The sequence below is a fragment of the Anolis sagrei genome, chromosome 10 (genome assembly GCF_037176765.1).
Source record: "Anolis sagrei isolate rAnoSag1 chromosome 10, rAnoSag1.mat, whole genome shotgun sequence".
Taxonomy (NCBI): domain Eukaryota; kingdom Metazoa; phylum Chordata; class Lepidosauria; order Squamata; family Dactyloidae; genus Anolis; species Anolis sagrei.
The window spans coordinates 30,695,841-30,720,615 of NC_090030.1; the positions used below are offsets into that span (position 1 = coordinate 30,695,841).

At 43.3% G+C, this 24,775-nt stretch overlaps 1 protein-coding gene across 2 annotated transcripts in view; it reads left to right on the top strand.

Annotated features, from left to right (window-relative positions):
* The first annotated feature begins 392 nt into the window (after positions 1-392).
* ARHGEF9 (Cdc42 guanine nucleotide exchange factor 9) overlaps positions 393-24,775 on the top strand; it is a 298,991-nt gene continuing 274,608 nt past the window's right edge. Inside the window, exons 1-2 of one of the 2 annotated variants that reach the window (XM_067471665.1) lie at positions 393-507; positions 5,384-5,493. In XM_067471665.1, the coding sequence (XP_067327766.1) occupies positions 456-507; positions 5,384-5,493 (162 nt within the window). In that variant the 5' untranslated portion in view covers positions 393-455. The remainder of the gene's footprint in view (positions 508-5,383; positions 5,494-24,775) is intronic. The other variant, XM_067471666.1, reaches the window with a different exon arrangement.

Genomic DNA, 24,775 nt, shown 5'->3' on the forward strand with positions numbered 1-24,775 from the left:
TCATAGCAGAGGAGGGCTTTTGGGGGGAGGATTGGTGGTCTGTTTCCAAAATGGAAGAGAAGGAGAGGCAGAGAGATCTTCAGCCTTTTCTGCCAAAGGGGTTCCTAAGACCATCAGAAATACGTGTTTTCTGATGGTCTTTCGTGACCCCTCTGAAACCCCCTCATGACCCCCCCAGGTGTCCCGACCCCCAGATTGAGAAACACTGTGTTAGAAATTTAGATTGACACCCAGCTGAGTGTACATTGAATTGTAAAGCTGGGGCTGCCTTGTGATGAGTCTCTGATATCTTGCATCTCGATAGATTTTTTTTAATTAATGCGATAATTTGGAAATGTTTTCTTCTCCTACCTCCCCAGCCGCTATCTCATCCCCTTCATCCGTCGCCAGAATCTCCTCCTTTCAAACTCCTCTTGGAAAGATGCCGGTCTTTACCCCTTTCCCAAAGCACTCCCATGGGTTTGGATCAGCTGGGCTGGAAGAGGAAAGTCTTGCTGAGCGTTGGAGGTAAGTTACATCTTATCTCAGCCATTTGTGTGAAGAAGTTTTGACTTGGTTAACAATAGTGCAGTGCAAAGGGTTATGGTTTTAACTTACTTACTTACTTACTTAGGCGATCCCTCATTGTTTGGGTAGGATAACCCTCCAGAGTGGGTCCGTAGGTGACTATGGAGCCCTATTCTTGATCTGCATCTTTTCCCACAGCGAGGGCATTGGTTTCCAGGTGGAAGGCGGTCCTGGTCAGGGTTTGCTTGACACGCCTTCCTCTCAGCACGTTTTTCTCTTTCGCCCTCCATTCGTCCTCTTCAATTTCTGCAGCACTGCTGGTCACAGCTGACCTCCAGCTGGAGCGCTCACAGGCCAGGGCTTCCCAGTTCTCAGTGTCCATGCCAGAGTTTTTAAGGTTGGCTTTGAGCCCGTCTTTAAATCTCTTTTCCTGCCCGCCAACATTTTGTTTTCCATTCTTGAGTTTGGAGTAGAGCAATTGCTTTGGGAGACGGTGGCTGGGCATCCGGACAACATTGCTTGTGTTTTGGTTTTATTTTGCTACGGTCATCTTAAGACTGGACTACTGTAACGCCCTCTACATTGGCCTTCCTCTGTCGGTGATCCGGAAGCTCAAGTTGGTACAAAATGCAGCTGCTCGGCTTCTTGTGGGAATTCAGATGAGATGCCACATAATACCAATCTTGCTGCAGCTGCATTGGTTACCAATTGAGCACCGGATCACTTTCAAAGTGATGGTACTCACCTTTAAGGCCTTGCATGGTCTGCGGCTGATGTACCTGAGGGACCGTCTCACCCCCTACCAACCCCAGAGATCCCTTCATTCTGAGGACCAAGATCTGTTGGAAATTCCCAGTGTCAAGACCTTGCATCTAACAGCAACCAGACGCAGAGCCTTTACAGCAGTGGCACCATCACTCTGGAATACTCTGCCACCTGAAGTCCATGCCTTGCGGGACTTATCAGCTTTCCGCAGGGCATGTAAGACATATCTGTTTCGACAGGCCTTTGATTTTTGATATTGCTGTTTTTAAATTGTTTTAAATTGTTTTTAAATTGTGTTAGATTTTAGCCATTCTTATAAGCCGCTCCGAGCCCCAGGGGAGTGGCGGCATATAAGTTCGAATAATAAATAAATAAAAATAAATGATATGTTGTTTGGTCTTGGCCTCATGTAAGCCGCCCCGAGTCCCCATTGGGGGAGATGGTGGTGGGGTATAAATAAAGATTATTATTATTATTATTATTATTATTATTATTATTATTATTATTATTATTATTTTGTGGAGGCAGGGGCTTGTCTGTGTAAGTGGGCACTCCGACCACATTCTCATACATATTTTCACTTTTATTGTGTCCTCCCCAAACACTATACTGCCCACCATCCAAGTGAAGGCTTTCCCATGGGGACAATTTAATCCTAGATTTTATGTGTTTCCTTCATCACAGGTATCACAGTGTTTTTTACTCTCTCCATTGATGTGGAGAGACTGCCTCTCCCTTAACCCTTTCCTATTCTTTTCTATGGCACACAGCAAACAGAGGAATTGATCAGCAACTGAACATACTAAAGAGGTTTGGGGAAAATTCACCATGATTTGTAGGTACTGGGATGTTGTTGCACTCCAGGACAGGAAAAGCCCTCTGACTGTAAACATCACACCTTTGAGTGGAAAACAGTCTTTTTATTTAAGACAATTAAAAAGCAGCAAGGAATAATAATAATAATAATAAACTTTATTTGTACCCCGCTACCTACCTACAAGAAGCCCTGCCTGAACATCAAACAAAAAGTGGGTGCTAGAAACAATATAATACAAAAGCTGACTGGCACAACCTGGGGATCACAACCAGATACAGTGAAGACATCTGCCCTTGCGCTGTGCTACTCTGCTGCTGAGTATGCATGCCCAGTGTGGAACACATCTCACCACACTAAAACAGTGGATGTGGCTCTTAATGAGACATGCCGCATTATCACGGGATGTCTGCGCCCTACACCACTGGAGAAATTACACTGCTTAGCCGGTATTGCACCACCTGACATCCACCGGGAAGTAGCAGCCAATAGTGAAAGGACCAAGGCAGAGACATCTCCAGCTCATCCCCTGTTTGGGTATCAGCCAGCACGTCAATGACTTAAATCAAGAAATCGTTTTCTTAGATCTACAGAGACACTCACTGGAACACCTCAGCAAGCAAGAGTTCAAAAGTGGCAGGCTCAAACCCAGCACCTCAATCCGTGGGTGATACCAGATTAGAGACTCCCCCCTGGGCACACAGAAGACTGGGCGACTTGGAAGGCGCTGAACAGACTGCGACCTGGCACCACGAGATGCAGAGCCAACCTTCAGAAATGGGGCTACAAAGTGGAATCCACGACATGCGAGTGCGGAGAAGAGCAAACCACTGACCACCTGCTGCAATGCAATGTGAGCCCTGCCACATGCACCATGGAGGACCTTCTTGCGGCAACACCAGAGGCACTCCAAGTGGCCAGATACTGGTCAAAGGACATTTAATCAGCTACCAAGTTTGCAAAATTTGTGTTGTTTTTTTATCTGTTTGTTTGTTTTGTTCTGTTAGAAATGTAATACAATGTTCTGGTTGCGGATGACACGAGAAATAAATACCCCGCTATCATCTCCCCAAGGTACTCGGTGCGGTTTACATGAGGCCAAGCCCACAGCACATCAATAAACAAAGGGGATAACAAATAATCAATGCAAAACAGTAAAAAGCAGTTTAAAGAAATAGGTAAATCCAATTAGGTAAGAAGATAAGCAGGAGCAAAAATAGTCCAGGGGAAAGTTCAGCAAAGTCCAAAAAAACAAAGTCCACAGTTCTTTAAAATAATTCAGGAAAACTGGAAACATTAATCCAAGGCATGAGTAGGCATTCATACATTCCAAGAATGAGAAATACTTAAACAAGAAACTTCCAAGCAAGGCTTCCATGAAACAAGGATGAGAACTACACTTGATTCCAGCAATGCTTCATCTGACTGTATTTCCCATACTTGGAACTTTTATCCCCTCGTTAAGCTATTCCATACACTCAGGAATTGGTTTTGCTTTACTTGAGATCCCCTTATCTCAGTGGTTCTCAACCTTCCTAATACCATGACCTCTTAATATAGTTCCTCATGTTATGGTGACCCCCAACCATAACATTATTTTCATTGCTACTTCATAACTGTAATGTTGCTACTATTATGAATTGTAAGGTAAATATCTGATAAGCAGGATGTATTTTCATTTACTGGATCAAATTTGGCATAAATACGCAATATGCCCAAATATGGATACTGGTGGGATTGATTTTGTCATTTGGGATTTGTAGTTGCTGGATTTATAGTTCACCTCCAATCAAAGAGCATTCCAAACTCCACCAATGATGGGACTGAACCAAATCTGATACACAGAACTCCCACAACCAACAGAAAATACTGGAAGGGTTTGGTGGGCATTGACCTTGAATTTTGGAGTTGAACTACATCCAAAGAGCACGATGGACTCAATGATGGATCTGGACCAAACTTGGCACAAATACTCAATTTGCCCAAATGTGAACACTGGTGGAGTTTGGGGGAAAATGGACCTTGACATTTGGGAGTTGTAGTTGCTGGGATTTATAGTTCACCTACAATCAAAGAGCATTCCGAACCCCACCTACAATAGAATTGGACCTAACTTTCCACACAGAACCCAGGTGACCAACAGAAAATACTGTGTTTTCTGATGGTCTTTGGCAATCCCCTCTGACACCCTCTCGCGACCCCCTCAGGGATCCCAACCCCCAGGTTGAGAAATGCTGCCTTATCTTTTTTCTGTCGGAGCCTGGCAGAATGCCAAAGGCACTGTTCGGCTTGTCTGTTTTGACTAATTGCCTATCTATTTGCTCATTAAGTCTCACAGCTGGGCCAGGTGCCCAGTTGTTTTCAAGCCCCAAATCCTGGGAACTCTCTGGTAGCAATTCAGGGAATACACTATCATCCCCACACCCTTCAGGGACATTCTCATGGGAAACTACTAGGCCTGGGTAACAACGGAAAAATTTGTTTCTAAAATCGATTCGTTTTTTGGGGTTTTTTGCGTTTCGATATTTAAAAGAATTCCGATTTTTTTTAAAAAAAAGTTCGATATTTACGAAATTTCGTAAATGGTAAAAAAATTACAAAACAATAACGAAACAATAACAAATCGATTCGTTAATGGCGGACGCAACCGCGCAATACGCTTAAAAACCTCCAAATGGGACAGGGGGAACTTCTGAAGCTTCCCTCTCCCTCTGTTGTTGACTGTTGGTGTGATATTATAATTTTTTTTCACTAATTAAACAAAAAACAACTATAAAACTTGCCCCAGACATGCGGAAATAATAACGAAACGACCTCAAACCAATAACGAAACGAATACATAACGAAATACGAAGCATTTACGAAACGAATTGAAAAATTAGTTTCATTTTTAAGCTGCTCCAGAATGGTTCGTTATCGCTTCGTTAACAAAAAAAATAATGAATTTTTAACAAATTACGAATTAACAAAACGAAACCGCCCAGCCCTAGAAACTACACTTTGCACAGAGGTCTCCTGATCCTTCTCTGCATCAGTATCATTGACCAAACCATTGCCATCTTGAAATTCATTGGCATCACTTCCCACATCCAAAGCAACCTGATCCTGAAACACAATCACAGGCTGAATTCCAACAGATGTATAGTTCACCTTGCACATTAAACCTGAAGGTAATAATTTTGTGCATTGGAAAGCAATGGTGGCACCATCTCAGCCATCCATGTGGATAGGTTTGGATTTTGGCATTGCGGATTTGGGAAAGTTCATTGTTCTTTATGTCGACTCTTGTCTCGGCAGCTGAGAATGACTTGGGATCCAAAACTCTGGAGGTGCGTCGAGACAGGAAGAACGGCCAGAGTCGATGGAAACCTCTCAAAGCTGGAGCCGAACAGCTGCTGCTCAATAAAGTAAGTCTCTACCAGGAAATGTGTTTTTAACCACCATTTATCTGTGGCATAGTTCGTTATGGGCCATATGGCCATATGGTGGATCAAAGGTTTTTTGCAAAAGGCCTCCAAAATGCGCTTTTTGAGCAAGATGGTTCTGTAGCTGAGGGAATGGAGGGGGTTTTGGAGCAAGATGCTGCTGCTGAGACAGAGTGTGAAAGTGGAACGGTTTTGGAATCCAACAGGCAGAGAGAGGAAGATAACATTAGCTCATCCGAAGGAGTAGCTGGCTTAGACAGAGATACCAGGCTGCTTCTGAGGGGGCAGAGATTCAGGTGCAGGAAATTGGAAAACATCAGTGAGAGGCAGAAGCAGGCCTCTCAAGGTCAAAGGAATACGTTCATGTTTTGCAGTCCTTAAATTAGTGAGAGAGCTGTTAGTATTTCAGATCAAGCAACGTCGCTACTGAAGTGAAGAACTCCAGTCTCGTTCTTGCCTTAGTTCAAGACCCAAGATTCATGCTCATGTTTTGCTTCTTGTTTTATGGATTTACCTTTGAGTTCATGCTCATGTTTTGTTCCTTGTTTCCTGGACTTATTTTGGAATTCATGTTCATGTTTTAACCATTGTTTTCTGGATTTACCTATTGCCTTTGGGTCTTCCTTCCTTCATTAACTTTTGGATTTTTACTCTTCCATTTGCTTAAGGTGCCTTTGTCCCTTTTTATGTGTGTTTTTATCAATAAACTGTTTATTTAATTAGTTTTAATCAGTTTGTCTTTCAATCATTACATGTAGCCTACTCATTGTCATTGTGCTCGTGCTTACTGTAATTTTTATATTGTTATGTATGTTATGTTTTATGTAATTATGATGTTGTTGTTTGTTGTTCGCATTTTTGGTTTGAGTTTTGGTTTTTCTTTATTGTAATTGTTGTTTGGGCTTGGCCTCATGTAAGCCACGCCGAGTCCCCATTGGGGAGATGGTGGCGAGTAGGCTTGGGCGATCAAGAAAAAAAATGGTTCTAAACTCGTTTCGTTTCTAGGGTGCGCTAGCGTTTTGAAATTCTGAGGACTTCCGAAATTTAAGATTTCAAAATTTCGAAATTTCCGAAATTTCGTAAATTACGAATCGATTCGTTAATGGCGGACGCAATTGCGCAATATGCTAAAAAAAACCTCCAAACGGGACAGGGGGAACTTCTGAAGCTTCCCTCTCCCTCTGTTGTTGACTGTTGGTGTGATAAAACAAACAACTATATTACATTATATTATATTATATTGTATTGTATTATATTATATTATATTATTATATTATATATTATTATAATAATATAATATATATAATATAATATAATAATTTATTATATTATATTATATATATTATATTATATTATAATAATATTATTATATTATATTATTGTATATTATATTATTATTATATATTATATATTATATTATAATATAATATATTATTATTATATATTATATTATAATATACAATTATAATATAATATAATAATAATATAGTAATATAATATATAATATAGTAATATAATGTAATATACAATATAATGCACCAGACATACGAAAATAATTATGAAATAATTACGAAATAATTACAAAATAATTACGAAAATTGGAAAAAATTGTTTCGATTCTTAATTACTCCTCACACTATTCCTGCATGGCTTGATATTGGATCGTAAGCTAATTTAAATACGAATCAATAACGAATAACGAAACTAACGAACTGGATCGCCCAAGCCTAGTGGCGAGGTATAAATAAAGATTATTATTATTATTATTATTATTAATTGCCATGTTTGGTTTCCTGGTGAGTGCTGTGAGCAAGGTGAACTCTGGCTGAGGTACAACAGAGAGAAGTAAACCTTGCCTTGCCTTAGGAGGTGCTTTTGCAGATGGCAATCATCTTGCAATTATTGGGAGTCATTGATGTGTGTTTTTTCTCAACTTTGGTGGCAGTGAATAATTTTACTAACATATTTATGAGACCAATTTCAGAAGCACTTTGCTGTGGTGGACAGTGGTTGCCCCTGAGTGATGGGTTTTCCAAACCTAAGGGTGATCCAAAGTACTCAACTGGGTCCCCAAAATAGCTCCAGAACTTTGGAAAATCTTCAAAGTTCAGATTAAATCCTGGAGTGGAATCGTTGCCCCACAAACAGGGAAACTTCATGTTGAAATGCATAGTTCGATTTCCAAAAGAGAAACTCCAACTCTTATTCAATCCAAGTTTTCAAGGAGTTGTCCAAAGTGCTGAATTCTCCTTGATCGGCCTTTGAAAGCTATCCGAAACCTGATGTGAATTCCCCACCTCGTTGACAAAGTTGTCATCACTTGACAAGATAGTCTTTGCCCTCTGAGATATATTTGGGAATTCCGTGTCATGTGTTGAAGTCTTTTGGTGCAAATCAACTCACAGGTTATTCTTTGGGAGCTTATTTGTGTGCGAACTCCAACTGTGTTGTGGTATTTTATTTGTTCCATTCCTGCTCCTATTTTATCTCATCATAGTCTGTTAATTGTTTTTTATTGTCATCTCTATTGTGATTGTGTCTATTGGAATATTTTATTTTATTTTATTTTTAATGTCATTTGGATAATGTTGTTGTTTGCTGCATATGTTTTGATTTTATTGCTGTATTGTGTTGTCCGGGCTTGGCCCCATGTAAGCCGCTCCGAGTCCCCATTGGGGAGATGGTGGCCGGGTAGAAATAAAGTTTGTTGTTGTTGTTGTTGTTGTTGCACAGTCAAAGTGCTGAATGGCGTATCACCCCCATGCCTTTGTGATTCCTTATTCTTTAATATAAAACATAATTAAAGACCCTTCTTTTTCTGAGTCCATTTTAAACTATGAATTTTAAATTTATGTTTTGTTTGTATTGTATGTTAACCTTTGCACTGTGCATTTTAATATATGTGTTTTTATATGTCTGAGCAATGTTTTTTATGGTATTTGTTTATCATGTCAGAAGCAAATATAATGTACTTAAAAATCACTAACAACGTGGTTGTTCCAGTGTGCCCTCCCAGAATAATTTATTTCTTTATCGTGTCATCAGCAACCATACCATTGTATTACAGTTCTAACAGAGCAAAACAAACACACAGATTAAAAAGAAAAAGAAAAAAAACACACAGATTTTGCAAATTTGGTAGTTTGTTAAATGTCCTTTGACCAGTATCTGGCCACTTGGAGTGCCTCTGGTGTTGCTGCAAGAAGGTCCTCCATTGTGCATGTGGCAGGGCTCAGGGTGCATTGCAGCAGGTGGTCAGTGGTTTGCTCTTCTTCGCACTCACATTCCGAGGATTCCACTTTGTGGCCCCATTTCTTAAGACTGGCTCTGCATCTCGTGGTGCCAGAGCGCAGTCTGTTCAGCGCCTTCCAAGTCGCCCAGTCTTCTGTGTGCCCAGGGGGGAGTCTCTCATCTGGTATCACCCATGGATTGAGGTGCTGGGTTTGGGCCTGCCACTTTTGGACTCTCGCTTGCTGGGGTGTTCCAGCGAGTGTCTCTGTAGATCTAAGAAAACTGTCTTGATTTAAGTCGTTGATGTGCTGTCTGATACCCAAACGGGATGAGCTGGAGATGTCTCTGCCTTGGTCCTTTCACTATTGGCTGCTCCTTCCTGGCGGATGTCAGGTGGTGCAATACCGGCTAAGCAGTGTAATTTCTCCAGTGGTGTAGGGCGCAGACACCCCGCGATAATGGGGCATGTCTCATTAAGAGCCACATCCACTGTTTTAGTGTGGTGAGATGTGTTCCACACTGGGCACGCATACTCAGCAGCAGAGTAGCATAGCGCAAGGGCAGATGTCTTCACTGTGTCTGGTTGTGATCCCCAGGTTGTGCCAGTCAGCTTTCGTATGATGTTGTTTCTAGCGCCCACTTTTTGCTTGATGTTCAGGCAGTGATTCTTGTAGGTCAGAGCACGGTCCAAAGTGACTCCCAGGTATTTGGGTGTGTTGCAATGCTCCAGTGGGATTCCTTCCCAGGTAATCCTCAGAGCTCGGGATGCTTGTCTGTTCTTAAGGTGAAAGGCACATGTCTGTGTTTTAGATGGATTAGGGATCAGCTGGTTTTCCCTGTAATAGGCAGTAAGAGCACCTAGAGCTTCGGAGAGCTTCTGTTCAACCATCTCAAAGCTCCCTGATTGAGCGGTAATGGCACGATCATCAGCATAGATGAAACTCTCTGTCCCTTCTGGCAGTGGCTGGTCATTTGTGTAAATGTTGAACATGGATGGAGCAAGCACACTCCCCTAAGGTAGGCCGTTCTTCTGTTTCCGCCACCTGCTTCTCTGGCCCTGGAACTCAACAAAAAAGCTCCTGTTTTGTAGCAGGTTTCCTATGAGGCGGGTGAGGTGGTCGTCCTTTGTGATATTATACATTTTTCTCAGGAGGAGGCAGTGGTTCACAGTCTCATAGGCTGCTGACAGGTCTATGAAGACATCTCCTGTGATCTGCTGCCTTTCAAAGCCATCTTCTATGTGCTGAGTCAGGTTCAGCACTTGCGATGTGCAGCTTTTGCCTTTTCTGAAGCCAGCTTGCTGTGGGATCAGACAGGGGTCTATGCAAAATAAGTCTCTCCAGAACTTCTCTCATGTCCCCCCCCCCCCCCCCCCAGACTAATGATCCCTTAGCATTATGTCCTCTAAAAGCACTTCGTACTGATTTAGGTCTGCTTATACGTTTCCTCCAACCTCCTCTATCTTGTTCATGCCCAGCATTATTTTTTAACTTTAATTACATTTGGCCCAGCCATAGATTTTAAATGTGTTTTGTGCTATTGTTCAATGTTTATGCTATTTGTGCATGAGATTTATTTTAATTGCTTTGAATTAGTATTTGTATTTTGCTTTGTATTGTGATTGTTATTGCTTGTATTGATGTATTGTGGGCTCGACCTCATGTAAGCCACACCAAGTCCCTTGGGAGATGGTAGCGGGGTATAAATAAAGTATTATTATTATTATTATTATTATTATTATTATTATTATACTGCCCTGATATGGGCGGGATAGAAATAATGTAAATAAATAAATAAATAAATAAATGCACAACATTGGATAGTATAATATCACAAATCACTGATGGCCTAGTTGCCTTGCAGTTCTGTCAGCACAACTTTACACTCCACCTCCTCACTGGCTTGGAAACCACAAAGGATTGTGAAAGGCGCACCGTTGTCTCCCTATCAGTAATTGAGAAATGGTCCTGGTAGCCCATTATTTATCCAAGCCACGGAAGAATAGATGGAGGCCAAGAGAGGCAAACCCGCCTCCCTCCCGATCCCATTTGTTCATTCTGAATTAATTTGCCTCTCGGAAAGGTCTCGCCGGGACTGTCCGAAAGGTTATTTGCTGGTATTTTGCAAATTGAAGAATGGCTTGATTGGAGGCGGCTGCAATTGACAAAACGGGTTGCCTGGCTTCATGTCTCTTTTGCAGTGTTCGGAGGGAGAAGCGGGTTTTGCAATGGGGAGGAAAAGCGATTGTTTTTCGGGAGGCTCTTTATCTGTTTGACGCGGCTGCCTCTTTTAATTGCTCTTTGTTCCGCCATTGATTGTGCTGAATGAAATGTAATCCACAGGGAGCGTTCCCATTTATTAGGAGCAGAAGTAATGAAAAATGGCCAGGCTTGTCACTCATTCCCTTTGCATTTTAGTTGGATTGAACCAGAAAACTTATTTGGGAAGAGGCACTGTGCAGAAAAAGAGGGCATTATTATTATTATTATTATTATTATTATTATTATTATTTATTAGTAGCTGTCCCCTGCCACGCTTTGCTGTGGCCCAGTCTGTATCTATGTGTTTTGTGTGTGTATATATGTGTTTATATGTGTGTATATATTTGTGTATCTGTGTATATATGTGTGTTTGTGTATACACACACACACACATATATATACTAGCCGTCCCCTGCCACGCATTGCTGTAGCCCACATGGGGGTTCTGTGTGGGAGGTTTGGCCCAATTCTATAGTTGGTGGGGTTCAGAATGCTCTGTGATTGTAGGTGAACTATAAATCCCAGCAACTACAACTCCCAAATGTCAAGATTCTAATTTCTCCAAACTCCACCAGTGTTCACATTTGGGCATATTGAATATTCGTGTAGAGTTTGGTCCAAATCCATCATTGCTTGAGTCCACAGCGATCTCTGGATGTAGGTGAACTACAACTCCAAAATCAAAGGACACTGCCCACCAAACCCTTCCAGTATTTTCTGTTGGTCATGGGAGAACTGTTTGCCAAGTTTGGTTCAATTCCATCGTTGGTGGGGTTCAGAATGCTCTTTGATTGTAGGTGAACTATAAATCCCAGCAACTACAACTCCCAAATGAGGAAATCAATTTTTTTGAGTGAAGGACATACATTGTTAGGTGTCTTGTGTCCAAATTTGGTGTCAATTCGTCCAGTGGTTTTTGAGTTCTGTTAATCTCACAAACGAACATTACATGTTTATTTATATAGATAGTGTATAGATATAATGGAATGGAATTATGGAACTCTGAAAGACAAACGATGAGCATGAGAATAGTTTTATTGATGTGTTATATACTGAGCATTTTGATTGTTTTAACTGTGATAATTGTCTTAACTATGGTTTTGTACATTATGTGTATTTTGTGTCGGCATCGAATTGTGCCTTTTTGTAAGCCGCCCTGAGTCCCCCCTCGGGGGTTGAGAAGGGCGGGGTAGAAGTACCCAAAATAAATAAATAAATAAATAAATAATGATGATGATTTATGTTGGAGCATGCAAGTAATCAGTAAGTGTGTGTGTGTCAACTATAAAATAAGATGTATGAAGCTGATTGGTCGGGCAATGCTCATGGAGCTGGCTGAGCCTGGGACTTATGGAAACTGTTACATTTTTGTTCAGGCTTGAGCTATGCATATGCAGAGATAGACAGTTTGAAGAGAGAAGCAGAGAGGGGCAGAGTTTGGAGTGTACTCTCGCTTCATGAGCTGTGGAAGGAGTTTATTCAAATAGACAAAGAAAGGCTATGCTAAGCCTCTCATAAAAGGACATTATTTGAGTTAGGTTCTTGTGGGTTTTTTCGGGCTATATGGCCATGTTCTAGAGGCATTTTTCCTGACGTTTCTCCTGCATCTATGGCAAGCATCCTCAGAGGTAGTGAGGTCCTCTAGAACATGGCCATATAGCCCGAAAAAACCCACAAGAACCTAGTGATTCCAGCCATGAAAGCCTTCAACAATACATTATTTGAGTTGATCCAATTGATCATATTGTACATATGTTATTTTGAACTAAGAAGAGTAAAGTCAATTGTTTTGAGTGATGGTCACTCCTTGGGTTAGTAGGTGTTTTGTGGCCAAATTTGGTGGCAATTCATCCAGTGGTTTTTGAGCTTTGTTAATCTCACAAACCAACATTACATTTTTATTTATATAGATAGTGTAGTGATATATCCACATATTAGAGAAATGTAGACAAACACAGTATGTAGTCTGTTCAATGGGGGAAAATGCACATATATCTGAAAGTCTCCTGTTGCAGTGGTTCTCAACCTTCCTAATACTGTGACCCCTTAGTACACTTCCTCATGAGTGGTGACCCCCAACCATGTAATTTTTTCATTGTTAATTCATAACTGTAATTTTACTATTGTTATCAATTGTAATGTAAATATCTGAGATGCAGGATGTATTTTCATTCACTGGACCAAATTTGACACAAATACCGAATACACCCAAATGGGGTTGAGGGGGGTTGATGTTGTAATTTGGGAGTTGTAGTTGCTGGGATTTATAGTTCATCTACAATCAAAGAGCATTCTGTACTCCACCACTGATGGAATTGAACCGAACTTGACTCACAGAACTCTCATGATCAACATAAAATACTGGAAAGATTTGGTGGGCATTGACCTTGAGTTTTGGAGTTGTAGTTCACCTACATCCAGAGAGCACTGTGGACTCAAACAATGCCACCTACATCCAGAGAGCACTGTGGACTCAAACAATACTGGATATGGGCCAGACCTGGCATGAATACTCATTGGTGGCGTTTGGGGAAAATAGACATTGACATTTGGGAGTTGTAGTTACTGGGATTTATAGTTCACCTACAATCACAGATCATTCTGAACCCCACCTGACACACAGAATTCCCATGACTAACGGAAAATACTGGAAAGATTTGGTGAGCATTGACCTTGAGTTTTGGAGTTGTAGTTCACCTACATCCAGAGAGCACTATGGACTCAAACAATGCTGGATATGGGCCAAACCTGACACGAATACTCAACATGCCCAAATGCAAACATTGGTGGAGTTTGGGGAAAATAGACTTTGACATTTGGGAGTTGTAGTTACTGGGATTTATAGTTCACCTACAATCACAGATCATTCTGAACCCCACCAATGATGGAATTCAACCAAACTTGACACACAGAATGCCCATGACTAATGGAAAATACAGGAAAGATTTGGTGGGCATTGACCTTGAGTTTTGGAGTTGTAGTTCACCTATATCCTGAGAGCACTGTGGACTCAAACAATATGGGCCAAATCCGGTACAACATGTCCAAATGCGAACATTGGTGGAGTTTGGGGAAAATAGACCTTGACATTTGGGAGTTGTAGTTACTGGGATTTATAGTTCACCTACATTCAAAGAGCATTCTGAACCCCACCAATGGTAGAATTGGGCCAAACTTCCCACAAAGAACCCTCATGACCAACAGAAAACACTTTGTTCTTGTGGGTTTTTTCGGGCTATATGGCCATGTTCTAGAGTTAGAAAAACACTTTTTTCTGATAGTCTTTGGTGACCCCTTTGACACCACCTTGCGACCCCCGCAGGGGTTGTGACCCCCAGGTTGAGAAACACTGTGTTAGAGAAATGTGTACAAACACACTCTGTTCAATGGTAGAAAAATGAATATATTAGAAAAAATGTTTACAAATGCACTCTTCAATGGGAAAAATGCAAATATGAAAATGCCCATGTTAGGAAAATGCACGTATTAAGGAAATTGTGACAAACACAGTCAGCTAATTGGGACGAAAACCCATGTATTGAAAGTGCTCATAGTAGAGTGCACTCTGTTCTAGGAGAGAAAATGCATATGTTAGAAACCTTCCAGATCTGCCTATCCCTGGTTGAAACAAAGGGAAAGCTAGTTTTGTTCTTCCAAAGAGGATGCGACAGTGAACATCCCATATCTTCTTCTTGTTTGGTGTTTAAACTCTATCAGGGACGGCTGACAAGTGCGTAGTATTTCATGGTGCCTTCCCTGCCTGATGCATGGCTCCGGTTGGCCAGGTCCAATAAATCAAATCCTTTCTCTATTCACACAGGTAACAAAAACGGCAACAAACAAGCTCTGCGTCTGCATATTCTTGGCTCCCTTTTGCTGTCCTTGTGATGATGAAGTGCGTTCCTCGAGTGCATTCATGCGCCTGGCACATTTGCGGCAGCAGCAGGTGTCTCCCTTGCCAAGCAGGACAAGGAGTTTGCTCTGGGTTTTAGTCCAGATGTTAACTTGCTGACGTTGCTGACGTTCATTAAAGATTTCCCCTGACCCACTTCTATTTATCACAGGATGCTGAAACTGCACATGTGTCATGATCTAAGTCTCTATAGGTTACGTGCAAATTAACAACCCAGAACTGAGAACGGTCTTGATGTGACAGGTGCTGAAGTGGAGTGAGGTTTGAGAATGGACCCAGTAGAAGACAGAGCACTCCTCAAGTTCCTTTCCTTGAAAGGTCACACACCAAAGGAGACGTTCGATGAGTTCAAACTTTTGTTGTTCATTCGTTCAGTCATCTCTGACTCTTCGTGACCTCATGGACCAGCCCACACCAGAGCTCCCTGTCGGCCGTCACCACCCCCAGCTCCTTCAAGGTCAGTCCAGTCACTTCAAGGATGCCATCCATCCATCTTGCCCTCTTCCTTTTGCCTTCTACTTTCCCCAGCTTAATTGTCTTCTCTAGGCTTTGCTGTCTCCTCATGATGTTGCCAAAGTACTTCAACTTTGTCTCTAGTCTCCTTCCCTCCAGTGAGCAGTCGGGCTTTGTTTCTTGGGGGATGGACTGGTTGGATCTTCTCGCAGTGCAAGGCACTCTCAGCACTTTCCTCCAACACCACAGCTCAAAAGCATCTCTTCCTTCGCTCAGCCTTCCCTAAGGTCCAGCTCTCACATCCGTAGGTGACTACAGGGACCTCTCCCTTAACCCTTTCCTATGGCGCACAACTCTGGCAGTCTGTTTTTCTTACTCTGGGAAGGCACACTGGAACAACCATGTTTTCAGGCTCCTCCTAAAGATTGCCAAAGTTGGGGCATGCCTGATGTCCTTGGGGAGTGAGTTCCAGAGTCGGGGGGCCACCACCGAGAAGGCCTTCTCCCTTGTCCCCACCAATTGCGCCTGCGATGGAGGTGGGAGTGCAAGCAGGGCCTCTCCAGATAATTGAAGAGATTGTGTGGGTTCGTACACAGAAATGCGGTCACGCAGGTAGGCAGGTCCCAAACCATTTAGGGCTTTGTAGGTAAGAGCCTGCACCTTGAATTGGGATCGGAAAATGAATGGCAGCCAGTGGAGCTCCTTAAACAGGAGGGTTGACCGCTCCCTGTAAGGAGCCCCAGTTAACAACCTGGCCGCTGCCGGTTGGACCAATTGAAATTTCTGGGCCATTTTCAAGGGCAGTCCCACGTAGAGTGCATTACAGTAATCTAATCTGGAGGTGACTAAGGCATGGACCACCCTGGCCAGATCCGCCTTCATGAGGTACAGTCGCAGGTGGCGCATGAGTCTTAATTGTGCAAAGGCCCTCCCCCGGCCACCACCGACGCCTGAGCTTAAAGCGTAGGGATGAGTCCAGGAAAGTTTTATTATTGTTATTTATTATTATGTTTCATTGCTCTCAGTCCACAGGAATTGGGTCAGGAGAAATCTGAATTGTTGTTGTAATATTTTATTTATTTATCGTGTCATCCGCAACCAGAACATTGTATTACATTTCTAACAGAACAAAACAAACAAACAGATAAAATAAAAAAACCCACAAATTTTGCAAACTTGGTAGCTAATTAAATGTCCTTTGACCAGTATCTGGCCACTTGGAGTGCCTCTGGTGTTGCCGCAAGAAGGTCCTCCATCGTGCATGTGGCAGGGCTCAGGTTGCATCGCAGCAGGTGGTCAGTGGTTTGCTCCTCTCCACACTCGCATGTCGTGGATTCCACTTTGTGGCCCCATTTCTTGAGGTTGGCTCTGCATCTCGTGGTGCCAGAGCACAGTCTGTTCAGCGCTTTCCAAGTCACCCAGTCTTCCGTGTGCCCAGGAGGGAGTCTCTCATTTGGTATCACCCACAGATTGAGGTGCTGGGTTTGAGCCTGCCACTTTTGAACTCTTGCTTGCTGAGGTGTTCCAGCGAGTGTCTCTGTAGATCTAAGAAAACTATGTCTTGATTTAAGTCGTTGACGTGCTGGCTGATACCCAAACAGGGGATGAGCTGGAGATGTCTCTTCCTTGGTCCTTTCACTATTGGCTGCCACTTCCCGGCGGATGTCAGGTGGTGCAATACCGGCTAAGCAGTGTAATTTCTCCAGTGGTGTAGGACGCAGACACCCTGTGATAGTGTGGCATGTCTCATTAAGAGCCACATCCACTGTTTTTAATGTGGTGAGATGTGTTCCACACTGGGCATGCATACTCAGCAGCAGAGTAGCATAGCGCAAGGGCAGATGTCTTCACTGTATCTGATTGTGTGTTGTTGTTGTAATGAATGCATCCGCATATTCTTTGCTCCCTTTTGCTGCCCTTATGATGGGGAAGCGCGTTCCTCAAGTGCATTCGTGCACTTGGCACATTTGTGGCAGCAGTGGGTGTCTCCCTTGCCAAGCAAGACAAAGAGTTTGCTCTGGGTTGTAGTCCAAATGTTAAAAGAACTCCAACTTGCTGAGCGACAGGTAACGGAGACATTCAGCACCTTCAAGAGCTCCTTTGAAATCTGGACTAAAATCTAAAGCAGAACCGTTGACATTGGAGTTGGCCCAGATGTGCAGGAATGGAGAGGACTGTCGATAATCGCTTCAGGATATGTTGACCTCCTCCAGGATCGCCAATCTCCTCCTTTTTGTTCCCGAACCAGGTGGGTTGGCACAAGCGAGGCCAATTCCGCACGGTTCCGTGTGCAAAGCTTTGGGGCATTATTGATGCCTTTCTTTTGGGAAACAAGGCAGGAATGCTGCACAATGCATCCTGCGGCATGTGGGTTCCACAAAGCCCTCTCTGTGCGGATAATTGAAGGGAAAATGCAAAACCTGGTGCAGGGAGAAACTATTTAATATTCATGGAGGATGCACTTCTCTCTGTATCACAAACACAGCCTATTTCTGGAGGCAGAAGAGACGTGATACCAAATCATGGAGGAGGGCAGATTCTTTACAGGCAAATCCTTTGCATTTACAGAGAGGAAAACGAAATAATAATAATAATAATAATAATAATAATAATAATAATAATTGGAAGGCAGCAGAAGTGCAGACAACTCACTTTGTCAAGTATTGGGTTGTAACCGGTGACATTGCTTTGGATTTTGCAGGCCACGCAAGGAGGGGAATGGGATTTGGGGCTCTTTCTTCCCCTCCAAACTACTGTCTATTTTTAGCTGAGTGCTGAGTGAGCATTTCCTCTCCTCGAGGTGGGCCTTTTTTCTGGTTTGGAAACGTGTCTGACACTCTAATTCTCACCTCCAGAAAGTGGCAAGGAAAAAAGGGAGGAAAAGAGATTGTCAACCACAGCGGCAGCAAAACGTGAGCTGCGTTTAATCAGGACGCCTTTCCCATCGCCGTTTTCTTTTCGAGATTGGGAAGCTCAATCAGAGGGTACTAGAATTGGAAGGGATCCCAAAGGCCATCCAGTCCAACCCCCTTCTGATGTGCAGGAAGGCACAATCAAAGCACTCCCGACAGATGGCCATCCAGTCTCTGCTTAAAAACCTCCAGAGAAGGAGACTCCATGATAATCTATGGATTATATTGGGGGCAATGAGCTTTAATATCAATTATCTATTGGACTCAGTGGTTTTCTCGCACAGGATTGCCAGTGTATCATAGCGGTTTGAGCATTGGACTGTGACTTTGGAGACCAGAGTTCAAATTCTATTGGGGGTGCATCTATACTGTAGAATGAATGTATTTTTATAAGATGATGATAATAATAATAATAATAATAATAATAATAATAATAATAATATATTTTCATGTTAATAATAATAATAATAATAATTTCAAAGACTTTGGCACAAACCAGTAAAGGTGGTCCCAGTGGTGACTGGCACACTGAGTGCAGTGCCTAAAGACCTTGGCCTGCACTTAAACACATCGGCACTGACAAAATTACCATCTGCCAGCTGCAAAAGGCCACCCTACTGGGATCTGCACTCATTATTCGGCGATACATCACACATTCCTAGACACTTGGGAAGTGTCCGATGTGTGATCCAATACAACAGTCAGCAAAGTGACCTTGTTTGCTGTGGACTCATCTTGTTGTGTTTCAAATAACAACAACAACAAAAAACAAAAACAACAACAGGATTGCAGAGAAACAACCAGAAAAGCTGACACAATATGAGGATTTAAAGATCGAACTGCAAAGACTCTGGCACAGTCAAGGTGGTCCCAGTGGTGATCGGCACACTGGGTACAATGCCTAAAGACCTTGGCCTGCACTTAAAAACAATCGGCGCTGACAAGATTACCATGTGCCAGCTGCAAAAAGCCATCCTACTGGGATCTGCACGCATTATTCACTGATACATCTCACAGTCCTAGACACTTGGGAAGTGTCTGATGTGTGATCCAATACAACAGCCAGGAGAGTGATCTTGCTTGCTGTGGACTCATCTTGTGTTTCAAATAATGATGATGATGATGATGCGATAATACTTTATTTATATTCCGCCCTTCTCCCCAAGGAAACTCAGAGCAGATTACAGCATATAAACAGACACAGACAAACATTCAATGGCTTGTTACAATAAGACACAAATACACAGACAAAGGCAAAGGCTTCTCCTTTCATTTCCGGCTCTGGAGACGGTGCTCATCTCTGTTTCTGGGAGATATGCTCTTCTCCATTTCCAAGCCGAAGAGCCTATATTGTCCATAGACTCCTCCTGGTTGTGTGGCCGACATGACTAGAGGGCAGTGTGGCAGGGGCCTGAGCGTCTTGAGGGCCCCTGGTGCCATCAGGGACAGAGGGACAGGAAGGAAGGAAGGAAGGAAGGAAGGAAGGAAGGAAGGAAGGAAGGAAGGAAGGAAGGGGCTTCTTTGGCTTCCTGCCCCTGGTGACCCCTTGAGATGTGCAGCCTCCCATTCCTAAGGGCTCCATTTGTACAACTTCATGTACTTCCCAAAGACAGTGTTGTATGTCAGCCTGTTCAGCCTGTGATTGTATCTGATATTCATGTTAGGAATGGGGACGATGTTCCTGATGGTGGGCCTGGGTCTGTTGACAGTAAGGATGAGGGTTTGCCTGGGCCTGAGTTAAGGTTAGATTAGAGGCCCAAGCTGTCTCAGGAAGATTCACAAGGCCACATTCCTGGGAGAGGCCCTTCACAGTCTTTCTCAGAGCAACTGTCTGGAGATGATTTGTCAGGTGCAGAAGTTAATGAGAGTCCAGATAATGAGCATGTAGATAGAAAGTGAGGCTTTTGTAAGAGTCAGAGTGCTCAGGTGCAAAGAAGATCAGTTCATTTACAGGAAAAGAGAAACCTTTATTTGGTGGGAAGGTCAAGTGAAATACATTCCTTTCAGTTTTGGGGATGAGGAAAAGCCTTATATTGATTCATGGGAAAGAGTTGCCTCAGTTGGGACAATGCTGGAATTTCATGTCTAGTCTTGCTATCGTTTCATGTACCAAGTTTTGCCAAGCGCCTGTTTTGTGTATTGCATTTTTCATGCTGCCTTCTCTCATGGAATCTTGTGCCTGTTTCATGGACTGAGGTACCGATTGACCTTGTTTTGCCTTGAAGTTTGTGGACTAACCTTTGTTTTGGAACTTTACTGTTTTGCTGATTTTTACTACTTTGTTTGCTTATATTCTTCAATAAACTGCTTGCTGATTTTACCAAGTTGGTGCAGTGTTTAAGGTCAGAGATGTTTCTGCTCTGGTGTATGACAGATGGCATGGATCTCCTCATTGATGGTGGACTGCAGGGCGGCTCACAGAAGGCCCATAGAAACAACATGGTGACCAGGGGAGCATTCGTACAGTTAAAACTCGTGCGCCAACTGCGCCCGTACCTCGGGAAGTCTGACTTGGCCACGGTAGTCCATGCTCTGGTCACATCCCGTTTAGATTACTGCAACGCTCTCTACGTGGGGTTGCCTTTGAAGACAGTTCGGAAGCTCCAACTAGTCCAATGCTTGGCAGCCATGATACTAACAGGAGCGGAGCGCAGGGAGCATACTACTCCTCTGTTCTGCCCATGCTGCTGGACCAAGCAGCGCTTGATCATGATGTTCCAGGGGCTCGCCAACGCTTCCTCCTCCTCCTCCTCCTCCTCCGCCTCCTCCTCCTCCTCCTCCTCCTCCTCCTCCTCCCTAGCCTTGTCCTGGGTCTCGGGTTTTTTGGTCTCGCAGGTGGGCCCCATCTGCTTCTCTCTTTAACTCCCACGGCTCAATGCTTTGGGATCTTAGGAGTTGTCATTTGGTGAAGCTCCAGAACTCTTTGGAAGAGAATGCTAAAGATCTTGCAAAAGTAGGGCTTTGATTTATGGCAACCATATGACTGGAGGACTTCTACGAGATGAACTTCTGCGATATTTCAGAGTTGTCATTGCTGGGATTTATAGTTCATCTACAGTCAAAGAAAGCCAACAGGATTTTGGTCTGCATCTATAAGAGTATAGTGTCTAGATCCAGGGAAGTCATGCTACCCCTCTATTCTGCCTTGGTTAGACCACAACTGGAATATTGTGTCCAATTCTGGGGACCACAGTTGAAGGGAGATGTTGACTCTAAGCTGGAATGTGTCCAGAGGAGGGCGACTCAAATGATCAAGGGTCTGGAGAACAAGCCCTATGAGGAGCGGCTGAAAGAGCTGGGCATATTTAGCCTGAAGAAGAGAAGGCTGAGAGGAGACAGATAGCCATGTATAAATATGTGAGAGGAGGTCATAGGGAGGAGGGAGCGAACTTGTTTTCTGCTTCCCTGGAGACTAGGATGTGGAAAAATCCTCGTTCCACAGGAGATTCCATCTGAACATGAGGAAGAACTTCCAGACTGTGAGAGCCATTCAGTAGTGGAATTCTCTGCCCCAGAGTGTGGTTGAGGCTCTTTCTTTGAAGGCTTTTAAACAGAGGCTGGATGGCCATCTGTTGGGGGTGCTTTGAATGCAATTTTCCTGCTTCTTGGAAGAATGGGGTTGGACTGGATGGCCCACGAGGTCTCTTCCAACTCTATGATTCTAACCCAAAGTGGCATCAAACTACAACACTTATGCACTGAGGATTTATCCAATCTCTCCTTTGTTTTTGGATTTGCGGTTGAGATTATTGTGAAAAGTTAAGGCTTCGACCTGAAGCATTAGGGACAATATGAGCATTAGTTGCAGTTGAGCCGTTTCCAAGTGATGCCGTCCTTCGATGGGTATCAAGAGCCTCAAAGGATATGACTAAAGAGCTTGAGAGGTCTTTGGGGCGGATGGTTCAATATACTCTCTCCGTGAGAGCCTTAGATTAGTGTGGCTTCTCTTCATAATGACAAAAGGAGGTGTTTGTGGCACGATTCTTCCAGCCACACATTAAAGCAGGCGGAATGTGTCCGGAAGTCCGTATTTATGTCTAAATTGCCGCATCGTGCACCGTCTGGGAGAAGAGGTTTGCAGAACCCACTTTTCATTTATTCCTCTTCCGGCGATGCGTGTCTTTGACACTCTCTCTCCACCTTTCTTTCTTGGTAGCATTAATCCCCTTTCCAAACCTCCTTCTCAAATGTCGTCTTATGGGAAATGTCGCCATGCAGTTTTTGCATAAGAAGTCTGGATTCTTTCATTAAGGGCCTGGTTGGGGAAGGCTTTCGGTTTTGAATGCTCCCTGCATGAAAGGCAAGGCTCTCCTTATGGGTACATCTACGCCAGTGGTTCTCAACCTTCCTAATGCCTAATGTAAACCAGTTGTGGTGACCCCAACCATAACATTATTTTCGTTGCTACTTCATAACTGTCATTTTCTACTGTTATGAATCATAATGTAAATATCTGATAGGCAGGATATATTTTCATTCACTGGACCAAATTTGGCACAAATTTCCCATACGCCCTCATTTGGATACTGGTGGGGTTGGAGGATTGATTTTGTCATTTGGGAGTTGTAGTTGCTAGGATAATAATAATAATAATAATAATAATAATAAAATAATAATAATAATAATAATAATGGGTTGTTGTAGGTTTTTTCGGGCTATATGGCTGGAGCCCCCGGTGGCGCAGTGGGTTAAAGCACTGAGCTGCTGAGCTTGTTGATCGAAAGGTCGCAGGTTCGATTCCGGGGAGCGGCGTGAGCTTCCGCTGTCAGCCCTAGCTTCTGCCAAGCTACCAGTTCGAAAACATGCAAATGTGAGTAGATCAATAGGTACCGCTCCGGCGGGAAGGTAACGGCGCTCCATGCAGTTGTTTTGCTGTTGTAATTTTTTGAGTTTTTTAACACGGGGGTGCTGGACCACTCTCACGGCCACCATGTCGGACTACGCGAAGAGGCCATTGAAATCCACAAGCATATGGACAATTTCAACAGAAAGGAGGAGGCCATGGGGGTGAACGGGATCTGCCTACCAGTATTAAAAAACTCGAAAACTACAACAGCAAAACAACAGAGGGGAAACAAACAGGCACATAAAATCACTCTCAACAAAAGATTCCCCCCAGGCGCTTCCAAGCCATTGAATGCAAATCAAGGTGATCAGCTGAAACATTCACAGCTAGCCCCAGAAGACAAAAGTCCTTTCTCTCACCCTGGTCATTCCACAGATATATAAACCCATTTTTTCCTACTTCCAACAGACCTCACTACCTCTTAGGATGCTTGCCATAGATGCAGGCAAAACGTCAGGAGAAAAATTGCCTCCAGAACATGGCCATATAGCCCGGAAAAACCTACAACAACCCAGTGATTCCGGCCATTAAAGCCTTCGACAATACATTGTCCACATACTTGTGGATTTCAATGGCTTCTCTGTGTCCACTGACATGGTGGTTGTGAGAGTGGTCCAGCATTTCTGTGTTCTCCAATAATATGCTGCGTCCAGGTTGGTTCATCAGGTGCTCTGCTATGGCTGACTTAGTCTGCAGTGCCTTTCATGTTCCTTGATTCGTGTGTGGGCAATGCTGCATTTGGTGGTCCCTCTGTAGACTTGTCCACAGCTGCATGGGATATGGTAGACTCCTGCAGAAGTGAGGGTATCCCTCTTGTCCTTTGCTGAACGGAGCATTGGTTGGATTTTCTTGGTGGGTCTGTAGATAGTTTGTAGGTTGTGTTTCCTCATCGGCTTCCCTATGCAGTCATGGATATATGGCAAGAACACTTTTCCTCTGGATGGATCTTTGTCTTGACTCTCGTGGCTTGTTCTCGGTTGTCTTGCAGCTCTTCTGATGCCTGTGGTGGAGTCTCCATTGTAAAGCCCAGTTGAGGTGGTTCAGTTCATCTTGGAGGAGGTGGGCTTCCCAGATTCTTTTTGCACGGTCTGCCAAGGCTTTAATGGTTCTTTAATGGTGCTTCATTTTTGACAACATACCCGAAAAAACCTACAACAACCCAGTGATTCCAGCCATGAAAGCCTTCAATAATAATAATAATAATAATAATAATAATAATAATGCTTTATTTATACCCCACCACCATCTCCCCAAGGGACTCGGAGCAGTTTACATGAGGCCAGGCCAGATCTAGGGAAATAATGCTCTATTCTGCTTTGGTTAGACCACACCTGGAATATTGTGTCCAATTCTGGGCACCACAATTGAAGAGAGATACTGACAAGCTGGAATGTGTCCAGAGGAGGGCTACTAAAATGATCAAGGCTCTGGAGAACAAGCCCTATGAGGAGTGGCTTAAGGAGCTGGGCATGTTTAGCCTGAAGAAGAGAAGGCTGAGATAGATATGATAGCCATGTATAAATATGTGAGAGGAAGCCACAGGGAGGAGGAGGGAGCAAGCTTGTTTTCTGCTTCCCTGGAGACTAGGATGCAGAACAATGGCTTCAAACTACAAGAGAGGAGATTCCATCTGAACATGAGGAAGAAC